Genomic DNA, 13,406 nt, shown 5'->3' on the forward strand with positions numbered 1-13,406 from the left:
AGGTCATGATCCTGGAGTCCCTGATCAAGTCCCGCGTCGGGCTCCCTGCTCGGCGGGGAGTCTGCTTCTCCCTCTGGCCCTCCCCCCTCTCATGTGCTCTCTCTCATTCTCTCTCTCTCAAATAAATAAATAAAATCTTTAAAAAAAAAAAAAAAGAAAGGATGCTGTACTTTGTCAAATGCTTTTTCTGCATCTATTGAGAGGATCATGATTCTTGTTCTTTCTTTTGTTAATGTATTGTATCACGTTGATTGATTTGTTTGCAGTCCTTTTGAATAATAGTCCATTCTATGAATACTACATTTTGTTTATCCATTCATCCATTGATGGACATTTGGGTTGTTTCCACTTTGGGGCTATAATAAATAATGCTGCTGTGAATATCCATGTAGAAGTTTTTGATTGAACATATGTTTGCAGTTCTCTTGGGTATACATCCAAATGAGTAGAATTAGTCATATGTTAACTCTGTGTTTAACTTTTTATGGAACTACCAAACTGTTTTCCAACTGCTGTTTCCCACCAGCAATATATGAGAGTCCAATTTCTCCACATCTTCCATAATGCTTGTTATTGCCCATCTTTTTTATTACCGCAGCCCTGGTAGGTGTAAAGTGAAATCTCTTTGTGGTTTTCATTTGTGATTCATTAATGACTAATAACATTGGGCATCTTTTCATGTGCCAATGGGCAGTTTGTACATCTTCTTTGGAGAAATGTCTATTCAAGTCCTTTGCTCATTTTTGAGTTACTTTTCTTTTCGTCCTTGAGTTGTGTGAGTCCTTTACATCTTCTGTATATAACGTGCATATTCAGATATTTGATTTGCAAATATGTGCTGTCATTCTGTGGGTTGTCTTTTTAACTTTATAGTGTCCTTGAAACAAAAGTCTTTAATTTTGATCAATTCTAATTTATCTTTTCTACTTTTTCTTTGATTACTTGTGCTTTAGGTGTCATATCTAAGAAACCATTACATAATCTAAGGTCACAAAGATTTATACCTATCTTTTCTTCTAAGAGATTTGTAGTTTTAGCTCTTATATTTAGGTCTTTTTTCCATTTCTGAGTGTTTGTATATGGTATGAGGTAGGGGTCCTTATTCATTCTTTTGCATGTGGATATCCAGTTGTCTCAGCACCATTTGCTGAAAGACTGTTCTTTTCCCATTGAATTCTCTTGGCACCCCATTGAATTTTCTTAGCACCCTTGTTATAAGTCAATTGACTATAGATGTATGGGTTTATTTCTGACCTCTCAATTCTGTTCCACAGATCTATATGCCATCTTTATGCAAAGAACACACTATCTTAATTATCATAGTTTGTTGTAAGTTTTGAAATTGGGAACTTTGAGTCCTCCAGCTTTGTTTTTCTTTTTCAACATTGTTTTGTCTGTTCCGATCTCTTACATTTCTGAATGAATTATAGGATCACCTTGTCTATTTCTGCGAAAATGGCAGCTGGAATTTTTATAGAGATTACGTTGAATCTACAGATCATTTTGGAGAGCATTGTCCTCTTAACAATATTAAGTCTTCCTATCCATGAACGTAAAATGTCTTTCCGTTTATTTGTCTTCTTTAATTTCCTTCAATGATGTCTTGTAGTTTTCAGTGTACAAGTCTTACATCTTTTAAAAAAATTTATTCCTAGTATTTTATTATTTTTAATGCTATTTATTGTCAGTGGAACTGTTTTCTTTTTTTTTTTTTCAAGATTTTATTTTTTTAGAGAAAACAGGGGAGGGGCAGTGGGGGAGGGAGAGGGAGAGAATCTCCAGCAGACTCTGCACTGAACATGGAACCCAATGTGGAGCTCAATCCCACAACCCTGGGATCATGACCTGAGCCAAAACCAAGAGTCAGACATTTAACCGACTGAGCCACCCAGACACCCCTATTGTCACTGGAACTGTTTTCTTAATTGGTGGTTGGGGGTGGATTGTTCAGTGCTGTTTATAGAGATAAAGCTGACTTTTGTATATTGATCTTATATCCTGCTACTTTGCTGAACTTGTTTATTAGCCCTAATTTTTTGTGGCTTTGGCAAATAGCAATAGTGTTACTTCTTTTTATATAATTTCTTGTATTTCTTTTTCTTACCTGATTGCTGTAGCTAAAACCACCAACATAATGTTGAATGGAAGTAGTGAGAGTGAACAGTTCACCCTTGTTTTGATCTTAGGGGTAAGCTTTCAATCTGTGAGCATTAAGTGTAATGTTAGCTGTGGGTTTTAGTAAGTGCCCTTTATTAGATGAGGAAGTTCCTTTCTATTCTTTGGTTGTTGATTTTGCCTGTAATATCCCTTGGAGGGATATTAGATTTTGTCAGTTGCTGTTTCTGTGCTTAATTAATATGGTAGATTCCATTGATTGTTTTTTATGTTGAACCAACCTTGCATTCTTGGAATAAATCCTACCAGGTCTTGGTGTTTAATCTTTTTTATATGATACAGGATTTGATTTGCTAGTATTTTGTTGAGGATTTTATTTTAGCATTTATATTCATAGAGGATATTTGTCATTTTATTTTCTTGGGATATCTTTGATTGTGAATCAGGGTAATACCTTACAGAATGTGGGGAATAACACTTTGGAAGAGCTCAGCCTCATTCTGATCTCTCTGGTGGCTGCCAGGTTATTGGTTTCCACCAAAAAGTGCTGGCTGCTATTTTTCAAGGCTACTTAGAGTTGTAGAGTAGGGATTGAGACTACGGCAAGTTAAACCATAAAGCTCACTGTTTTGAGAGTCAGTCTTTTTTCTTGAATAAATACCCCCCAGATTGCTACAGGCCTTTGATTAATTTCCATAACTCTAAAAATTTGGATTCGGGTAATTTATGCCCATTTTCTTGTTGCTTTTATGGAGGACAGAATTTTTATTTTATTTTATTTTTATTAACATAATGTATTATTTGTTTCAGGGGTACAGGTCTGTGATTCATCAGTCTTAACACAATTCACAGCACTCACCATAGCACATACCCTCCCCAGTGTCCATCACCCAGCCACCCCATCCCTCCCACCCCCCTCCACTCCAGCAACCCTCAGTTTGTTTCCTGAGATTAAGAGTCTCTTATGGTTTGTCTCCCCCTCTGGTTTCGTCTTGTTTCATTTTCCCCTCCCTTCCCCTGTGATCCTCTGTCTTGTTTCTCAAATTCCTCATATCAGTGAGATCATATGATACATGTCTTTCTCTGATTGACTTATTTCGCTTAGCATAATACCCTCTAGTTCCATCCACGTCGCTGCAAATGGCAAAATTTCTTTTTTTTTTGATGGCTGCATAATATTCCATCGTATATATACACCACATCTTCTTTATCCATTCATCTGTTGATGGACATCTATGCTCTTTCCACAGTTTGGCTATTGTGGACATTGCTGCTGTAAACATTGGGGTGCACATGCCCCTTCGGATCACTGCATTTCTGTCTTTGGGGTAAATACCCAGTAGTGCAATTACTGGGTCATAGAGTAGAGTATTTTCAATTTTTTGAGCAACCTCCATACTGTTTTCCAGAGTGGCTGCACCAGCTTGCATTCCCACCAACAGTGTAGGAGGGTTCCCCTTCTTCTGCATCCCCTCCAACATCTGTCATTTCCCGACTTGTTAATTTTAGGCATTCTGAATGGTGTGAGGTGGTATCTCATTGAGGTTTTGATTTGGATTTCCCTGATGCCGAGTGATGTTGAGCACTTTTTCATGTGTCTGTTGGCCATTTGGATGTCTTCTTGGCAGAAATGTCTATTCATGTCTTCTGCCCATTTATTGATTGAATTATTTGTTCTTTGTTGAGTTTGATAGGTTCCTTATAGATTTTGGATACTAGGCCTCTATGGAGGACAGAATTTTTAAAGGTCCTTACTCTGACATTTTTGCTGATGTCCCCTCACTACTTTTTGAATAAATTTTATTCAGCGTAATCCAGTTACTTTTTTGTGTGTAAACACTTGCCTATTAAGTTACTCTAACCTATATTATAATTTTTTATTAAAAATATGTATATTTTGTTGTTAATATTTCTTACATAATTTATATATTTTTACTTATTTAAGTCCTTTAGTAGTGTTTACTATGTTTCAGGCACAGTAGGGAATGCAGATACAGAGATGAGAATCTTCATCTTGCAGTTAGTTTTTCTCTTGATCAGAATATTCCCAAATTGCTGCAAATTGCTCTTTGTGTTCAAAATATGACTCATTTGTTGTTCATTTATTTATTCAGATTCTATCTATTGAGCCGTATATACAAGGTACCGTTTTAGGTGCTAGGGATATATGACTGAACCAGACAGACAAGTTTTTCCAGCCTAATGGACTTTACATTCTAAGGTGGAGACTGACAATAGGCAAAAAACAAACAAACAAACAAACAAAACTATCCAATAAATTCCATAATGTGTAGTAATGATAAGTGCTATGATGAAAAATAAAGCATATTAAAAGTATAGGTAGGGGGGTGTTTTATAGAATGGTCAAGGAATGCCTCTCTGAGGACATAACATTTGAGCAGAGACCCAAATAAAGGGGAGTGGATGGGATAAAGTATGCAAAACATTTGCTGAAGAGCTTTCCAGCAGAGGAAATAATCACGTGCAGAGTCCTGAGTCTAATTTATTATATTTTATACATGCATGTATTTTATGTGTGTGTATATATATATATGTTACGTATAGTATAAGAATGGCCCTTTTTTTAAGATTTATTTATTTATTTGAGAGAGAGAAAGAGCATGAAATGGAGGGAAGGGGCAGAGGGAGAGAAGCAGACTCCCCACTGAGCATGGAGCCTGATGACGCAGGACTCGATCCCACGGTCCCATGACCACAGATCATGACCCAAGCCGAAACCAAGAGTTCGATGCTCAACCAACTGAGCCACCCAGGCACCCCAAGAAGGGTCTTTTTAAATATTTTTCTAAAAAGCTATTTTCCAAAAAAAAAATTGTGGTTTTATAACTTTGGTTCAGTTTGATAACTGCTAAACTATTATTTGCACAAGTATCTATATGTTATTTTTGTTTCTTTTACATTTTAACTATAGATTAATGTCCCTATAAATCTGATAAATATAGCTTAAAGATTTTATATTTAATTGAAATGTGTTGTGATTTTTCTTCAAATTATTATTTACATGAATGTGTGTAAACTACATTATTTGGAATTCCAATTAGTTTTATTGTGTGTGTGTCTCAGCAAAGGCTTAATGTCAATACATGTTAACTTGCTTTTTCATATCCTCCTTTTTGCAAGATTACGTCCTTCCTTTTCTTCCTTACCTCCCTTACCTCTCCTCCCCTCTCCTTTTTATTTCCCCTCTTCTGTTCCCTGTCTTCCTATCTTTGTTCATTTCTTCCCTTCTCTCTTCATCCCATCCCTTCCCTCCTTCCCATCCCTTCTCCCTGCTTCTTTTCTCACCCTCTTTCCTCCTTTGTTCCTTCCTCCCTCCTTTCTTCTTTTTTTCCTTTCTTCCTTCCTCTTCTTTTTTTTTTTTTTTTAGATTTTATTTACTTATTTGACAGAAAGAGAGAGCACAAGCAGGGGGAGCAGGAGAGGGAGAAGCAGGCTCCCCGCTGAGCAGGGAACCCAATGCAGGGCTCAATCCCAGGACGTTTAACCAACTGAGCCACCCAGGCACCCCTCTTCCTTCCTTTTTCTAATTTATCCTTTTCATTTTTCCTACCATTTTCCCAATTTCCCCTTAACAGGAATAATAAAATAGCTTCCTAGTTTTTCTCTTACTCTCCTATCTATTCAATAAGCCACTGCCATATTTTAATCTCCCTAAAACACAATTCTGATCAGATCACTACTTGCTCAAAATGTTTCTGTGATTGGTTGCCCTTTGCCTACCAGATTAGTTCCATTATACTCCTTGACCTCCAGTGGAACTAGTCTATTTAAGAGTTCCCTAAATACATTCCATGTTTTTTGCTTCCATTTCTTTTCTCCTATGATTTCCTTTGCCTGGAATGCTTAGCCTCCTACTCTGCCCTTTGCAGACTTACATACTTGAAGACTCAATTACATGTCACCTTTCATTTTCCCTTATTGTTGTTACCTGTGAGTATCTCTTCTGTTCCTCTACAGGTTTTTCAAAATGAGGGCCTTTGTCTTCTTAGAATTCTTTGAATGTTCAAAACAGCAACATAGTGCCTTGCTGTGGCAAATATATGGTAAATTTAACTGCTTTGTAGCAATATTTTTCACTTACCAAAATTCCTATTTTCTTGTTTTTAGTTAAAGAAGAGTGTAAGAGTCCTAAAACTGAGAGTCGGTTACAAAAAATGGCAAATAAGCAGGTAAGCTATCTTAAATCATATTTCTAGTAGCCAACTTTTTGTTACAATTGGTAGCTCTGAATTTTGCAGCCCAAATCCATAAGGTGGGGGCTCCTGGGTGGCTCAGTCATTAAGCATCTGCCTTCGGCTCAGGTCATGATCCCAGGGTCCTGGGATTGAGCCCCACGTCGGGCTCCCCGCTCTGCGGGGAAGCCTGCTTCTCCCTCTCCCACTCCCCCTGCTTGTGTTCCCTCTCTCGCTGTGTCTCTCCCTGTCAAATAAATAAAATCTTTAAAAAAAACAAAACAAAAAAACAAATCCATAAGGTGTGTGCAAGAAGGTTGCTGAAGTATAGCAACTGCCTGACTTGGATGGGAGGTTACACAACTAGAATCAGGATTTGGCACTATGCACACACACACACACGTATATATACATACATATATATTTAATAGTTGGGTGGCCTTGAGCAATTCACTATACCTCTCACAGCCTCAACTATCTTCATCTTTAAAATGGAATAAAAATAGATCACTTGCCTCACGCCATGTATGTGGTCTATATATACATACCATACCTACATACATACGAACATACCTACATACATGAATGTATGTATATATGTATAAAATATGTGGAAATAATGTGTATGTATTCAGTGAATCATTTAGAATCAACATAGAAAAGTTAATGGTTAATTCTGTGGAGTAGCTTGGTAGGAGGAAGCCGAGATCATTTATGTTTTACTTTGTATAGTCTCTGCTGATTGATAAGGAGAATATACACATTTTTTTTAAAAGATTTATTTATTTATTTGAGAGAGCGAGAAAGAGAGAGAGAGAGTACACAAGAGGGGGTAGGGTTAGAGGGAGAAGCAGGCTCCCCACTGAGCCGGGAGCCCGATGCGGGACTCAATCCAGGGACTCCAGGATCATGACCTGAAGCGAAGGCAGTTGCTTAACCAACTGAGCCACCCAGGCGCCTGAATATACACATTTTATAATCAAAGAATAACAAATTTTTACTCTAAAAACATTCACGTGCACTTATAGTATATGTATTTCTATATGCGTATTATCATAAAAAGTTTTTTAAAAATCTCTTAAAAGCTAGTAATGTATCAAATTTATAAAAGACATCTTAGCAGAATATTCAGCACATAACAGGTCTCAGTAAATGGAACCCATTAATATTTAGATACCAGGAAATGGTTGACTTTTAAGACCCTCTTTTTCTGAAACTCTTAGCTATAATTTCCTTTCTTCTAGAGAAGGGATTTATAAACTTTTTTATGGATTCTTTCTCAGAATAATTTTTTTTTTAAGATTTTATTTATTTATTTGACAGAGAGAGAGAGCAAGAGAGGGAACCCAAGCAGGGGGCTTCCTACTGAGCCGAGAGCCCGATGCCGGGCTCAATCCCAGGACCCTGAGATCATGACCTGAGCCGAAGGCAGAGGCTTAACAGCTGAGCCACCCAAGCGCCCCAAAATAATGTTTTTATTTTTTATTTTATTTTATTTTTTTTTAAAGATTTTATTTATTTATTTGAGACAGAACGAGAGAGAACACATGAGAGGGGGGAGGGTCAGAGGGAGAAGCAGACTCCTTGCTGAGCAGGGAGCCCGATGCGGGACTCGATCCCGGGACTCCAGGATCATGACCTGAGCCGAAGGCAGTCGCTTAACCAACTGAGCCACCCAGGCGCCCCAGAATAATGTTTTTAATGCTAAAATAAAATACATAACGTTTGAAAGAAAATTAATTATATTGAAATACGATTAGAATCACCTCTATTGCCTACATTCATAATTGAAGGAAAACTTCTAAATTCATATAGAAGTTAATGAAGATAAAGATCTAAGTTTTTTCCTCATCCAAGTTTATAGGTCCCCTTCTTATGATATAAAAGAAAATGGCACATAAAAAATTGGCAGCAATTTATTTACAACACTATTAAGTAACAGCTATTTTATTTGCACAGAAAGCTCATTCTTACTCTTTTATAGATGCTTGGAGGGCCTGCCCAATGTAATATTAAGCTATTGAAGAGAAATGAAAGTGCAGAAGTGTCAGAAAACCAGAAGGTTGTGACCAGTTACCCAAATGCTATTGATAAGGTAAAAGACCATTTATTCAATTTCTCTTCCCGAACTTTAGCACCTGGGAAGATGATTCAGGGAACATTAAATGATCATTTTTGTACCTAAAATTTTCCATGTCCTTATATTTTCATCTTCATGCACAAAATATTTATTCTTTTAGCCTAACCCTGGAATTGAGAACTTTTTAGCATCCTTGAATATCTCCAAAGAAAATGAAGTACAGTCATCTCATCATGAAGAGCCTCCAAGTGAAGAACTTTTGTCACCACAATCATTTGCTATGGTTTGTATTTTGTAGGAGCTTTTACACTATAGTAATTTCACTGTTGTGGCCTATGCATACATGCCCCATGCAACTGTTAAACAGTTTTGTCTCCCGTGTACTGGTGTGTTACATCATTATTGTCATTTTGTGAGGAAAACCAGGCTGCCCTGGGCAATTTAGCTGTTTGTTTGTTTGTTTTCCTCTTTAAACCATATAGCTCCCTTGCTTTTCAAACACTGCTACCAGGCAATTTGGTTAGGTTAACCAGAAGGATTAAGTATTGTTTCTATGGCAGGAAATGTGGGTTTTTTTTTTCAACTCTAGACTGTTGATTTTGCTTAATTCCTTTCTGAATGTAGTTACCATCTTAATTTTTAACAATGGAACTCATTAAAAGAAGGGTTTATAAGCTCTGTAAGTCTAATGTTAACTTTTCTCTACCTACCCCCACCATCTCCATACCAATCATTTTCAAAACAGAAGGGAACTCGGATGCTTAAAGAAATACTAAAAATTGATGGCTCTGATGCTGTGGACCATAAAAATGAAATGAAGCAGTTTGGTAACGAAGTCACTGTTTCCTCTAATAGAAGAGATGAGTATGGACCTTCCTCCCAGGCTAAACAAAATAAGAAATTAAGTACGTAAACTAAGTACTGTTACTAACAACCAATATCATTTCAAAACTGCAATTCATTTGGGGTTTTTTTTGTCATGTGCTTTTTGAAGATAAAACTACTTACTTTTTTTTTTTAAGATTTTATTTATGTATTTGACAGAGAGAGAGACAGCGAGAGAGGGAACACAAGCAGGGGGAGTGGGAGAGGGAAAAGCAGGCTTCCCGCTGAGCAGGGATCCCGAGGTGGGGCTCGATCCCAGGACCCTGGGATCATGACCCAAGCCAAAGGCGCCCCCAAAACTACTTATACTTTTAAAAGAGTATAATTAAGAGTAACAAATAAGAGTATAATTTTTATGCTTGTGTCATTAAATAATAATAGAACTATGTAACCAATAGACCTATAGTCCCTGTCTTGTGATTACTTAAATAGTGCTATTGCAGATACTCATTCTGTAGTACCCAAACCTAGAAAAGTTTTCACATTCTAGTTTTTTTCTCAGTAATTTAAAAACAATTATGTTACTTTAAATACATTATTTAACTTTACTAAGATTTTAAGATTTTTTTTTCTATTTACAAAATGAGAATAACATTGCAAATGACTTATGATAATTATATGATACATATAAAGCAGTTAGCACTGTGTCTGGCATATTATAGGTACCAATAATTGATACTAATACTATGTTACAATAGCTTGACCAACATAAAAATAGAAAAAGCTATAAAATCAATTAAAAATAATTAATGGAGGGGTGCCTGGGTGGCTCAGTCGGTTAAACGTACAGCTCTTGATTTTGGCTCAGGTCATGATCTCAGGGTTGTGGGATCAAGCCCTGCATCAGGCTCTGCGCTGGGCAAGGAGCCTGCTTGGGATTCTCTCTCCCTTACCCTCTGCCCCAAACCCCTTTCTCTCTCCCTCTCTGGGGGAAAAAAAAAAAATTAATGAAGGTAGACATTGGAAAGTAGGTACTTAAAACTGTGAAGCCTGTAGCATACCATCTGGCACATAGCCAGATTTTAATACACGTCCATCATTGCTCCTGCTCTCTGTGTCCCCTATACTTTAGTATTTTGCCTGTGTAAATTATCTGCAGAAGCCTCCTAGGAAGAATGACTAAATATAAAAGTAAGTGGGGACAGAAGTTTCTAGAGGTAAAACATTTTGAAATAAACAGATATGAGTTCATTAAGGATCAAAATCAGAGCTTAGCTTCATTTATTTTCTATTTTAGTGAATATTAGAATAAATAATTTAAAATTCCAGTAACTATTAGGAAACTATCATGGTGACATACATGCTCTTAAAAAAGAACAAAATAAAAATTTTAAAACAAAACTGGAAAAAGATGGTTCCACTGTCAAAAACAAGTAACTTTATTTCAGAATAGTGAAGAATATCGTATCTCTTAGAGTCAAGAGCTCAGAATCTAGCCCAAATTACAGAGCTAATAAGTTCTGTGACTTTGGACAAGCCACTTACCTTTTTTTCATCTTTAATAATAAGAGGCTTAGTTTCATTCTTCACTGGGATATGCTCTTGTTCTATTTTTGTTGATCATAAAGAAAGTGAACTTTTAGAATGTTTTTATCATCTTCTATAAAAGCACTTTTTAAAAGGGTTACTTTTATTTTAAGATTTTATTTATTCATTTGAGAGAGGAAGAGAAAGACAGAGAGAGCACAAGCAGGGGGAGCGGCAGGCAGAGGGAGAAGGGGAAGAAGCAGGCTTCCTGCTGAGCAGGGAGCCCAATGCGGGACTTGATCCCAGGACACTGAGATCATGACCTGAGCCAAAGGCAGATGCCCAACCGTCTGAGCCACCCAGGCACCCCTAAAAGGGTTACTTTTAGAAAAACTTTTAAGCAGCATCATTTGGGAGCAACAAAACCGTTTATCCATGTGTCTCAGAATGTAAGATGGAATTTTGACAAGTAAGACTGAAGCCAAAGCCTCAAAACTTAGGTATTCATTGTAAATCAGCTCAAGAAAACTGCTTGTTCAAATTTTGCTTTGCTCAAACATAACTATATAGTCATTGATCTCTCAAGATGTCAGTTTTTGGTAGTCTGCTACTTACCAAATTTTAAAATCTTTATCTTAGTCATGTATCATTAATCAGTTATAATCATCTAAAAACCTCTATTGAATTCTTGGTAATTTTAGGAAATACTAAATAATTCCTATATTTGCTTCATGAGAGATTCCTCTATTATTTTTTTTTTAAGATTTTATTTATTTGAGAGAGAGAATGAGAAATAGCATGAAAGGGGAGAGGGTCAGAGGGAGAAGCAGGTGTGGGACTCGATCCTGGGACTCCAGGATCATGACCTGAGCGGAAGGCAGTCGCTTAACCAACTGAGCCACCCAGGTGCCCCAAGAGATTCCTCTTTTAACCTTTTAACAATTTTCTGCTTGCTGTCTATAAAACCCTATAATAATCACACAGTTCAATATATAATTTTATATATATTTTATATATATATATATATATCCTTTTCTGTTTTTTGGTAGCATCTTATATGAATAAGCCTCACAGTGCTAGCGAATACCATAATGTTCAGCCTATGGACCATGTGTGTTGGCCTGCTCCCAGCCATATCCCTCCTGTGTCCACACCAGTAACTGAACTTTCTCGAATTTGTTCCCTTGTTGGAATGCTACAACCAGATTTCTCCTTTCTTAGAACACCACAGGTATAGTATACTACTGTTCCATTTATATAACTTCTTTAACTCTGAACTTAAATAAATCGACTGAAAGTCTTTGTCAAAAATAATATAATGGAGCTGGGTTTTTTTGTTTGTTTTTTTTTTACTTTATGAGCAGCATAGATTTTTACTTCCCACTATGGCTCACTCACATTTATGCCAGAGCCCACAGAGATGCTGACAGAGAGGAACCTGGGTACCACGTACCCTGGACAGATTGATAGAGCTAGGGATCTTGGTCTACAGCAGTAGTTTTCAAAGTTTTGACCTCATAAACTCCCACTTTTTTTTTTGAAGACCCCCCCAAATTTTTGTTTACTTGTGTTATGTCCTTATTAACTCTATTGGAAATTGAAACTGAAAAAAATTAAAAATATTTATTAAAAATAACTTCAAAAATTTAGTGGAAGGAGGAGCACTGCTCTACAGTTTTGCAAATCTTTTCCATCCCTAGCTTAACGGAAGAAGCTAGATTCTCATATCTGCTTCTTAATATCAATCTCTTATGATATGTTTTGGTTGAAATACCTGAAGAAAATCTGGCCCCAGACAGATTGATAGAGAAAGGGAGAGAATTTTAATAACCTTTTCAGATAATGGATATTTTTTGATACTACATTTAAATGTGGTATTTTCTTAGAAGTTAGTTGCAATGTAGAATCTAAAGCTATATCAGTGAGTTTTCTGTCCTCTGTATACTTGTGAGAAACTAAGAGTGGAAAGGGCAAATAGCACTTTAATATTATTATGAAAATAGTTTCGACCTCAAGGACCTCCTGAAAGGGTTTCAGGCTCCCCAGACTGCACCTTGAGAACCACTTACTACAGGAAAGGTTGTTTTATCCTCTTTATATCCAAGTTCTTGATACATTCTCACCTAAAACAGAAAGCAATCTTAAACTAATATTATTACATAGAAATGACTACCTTCTTAAAAAAGTAGAATTAAAAAAAAAATTTTTTTTGTAAAAGAAAATAATGTATAATAGAGAGTTATAACTTAAATGTGAACATAAAATTGGTCATTACCACTAAGTCTTTTAGATTTTGGCAGTTAATTCATATTAATGAAATATCTGCTATTTGGAGGACAGTGTAAAGCAGGAGTCAGCAAATTTTTTTTCAAGGGCCAAATAGTAAATATTTTAGGCTTTGTGGTCTCTGTCACAGCTACTGAGCTGGGCTGTTATGGTATGAAAACAGACACAGGCAATACATGAAAGAATGGACTTGGCTGTATTGCAAAAGAACAAACAAACAAAAAATCTTATTTACAAAAACGAGCAAAAGGCCCAGATTCCAGTCCTTGGTATAAAGAAAAAATTTTGTTGGCTTTCATTTGCATTAGGATTCTTGACCCTTCAGCTAGCTTAAAGAGCATTTTATTTTGTAAACATTGCAAGATAAGGAAACAATTCTA

At 36.4% G+C, this 13,406-nt stretch overlaps 1 protein-coding gene across 3 annotated transcripts in view; it reads left to right on the forward strand.

Moving 5' to 3' along the window:
- Positions 1-13,406, forward strand: part of XRN1 (5'-3' exoribonuclease 1) — a 115,066-nt gene that overhangs the window by 89,643 nt on the left and 12,017 nt on the right. For all 3 annotated transcript variants that reach the window (XM_064586873.1, XM_064586877.1, XM_064586878.1), the window contains exons 34-38: positions 6,244-6,305; positions 8,293-8,403; positions 8,549-8,671; positions 9,134-9,293; positions 11,790-11,971. In XM_064586873.1, the coding sequence (XP_064442943.1) occupies positions 6,244-6,305; positions 8,293-8,403; positions 8,549-8,671; positions 9,134-9,293; positions 11,790-11,971 (638 nt within the window). The remainder of the gene's footprint in view (positions 1-6,243; positions 6,306-8,292; positions 8,404-8,548; positions 8,672-9,133; positions 9,294-11,789; positions 11,972-13,406) is intronic.

Source organism: Mirounga angustirostris, unplaced genomic scaffold, assembly GCF_029215605.1.
Source record: "Mirounga angustirostris isolate CCGP_5_RB_7025 unplaced genomic scaffold, mMirAng1.0.hap1 SCAF_1, whole genome shotgun sequence".
In the NCBI taxonomy this organism is placed as follows: Eukaryota; Metazoa; Chordata; class Mammalia; order Carnivora; family Phocidae; genus Mirounga; species Mirounga angustirostris.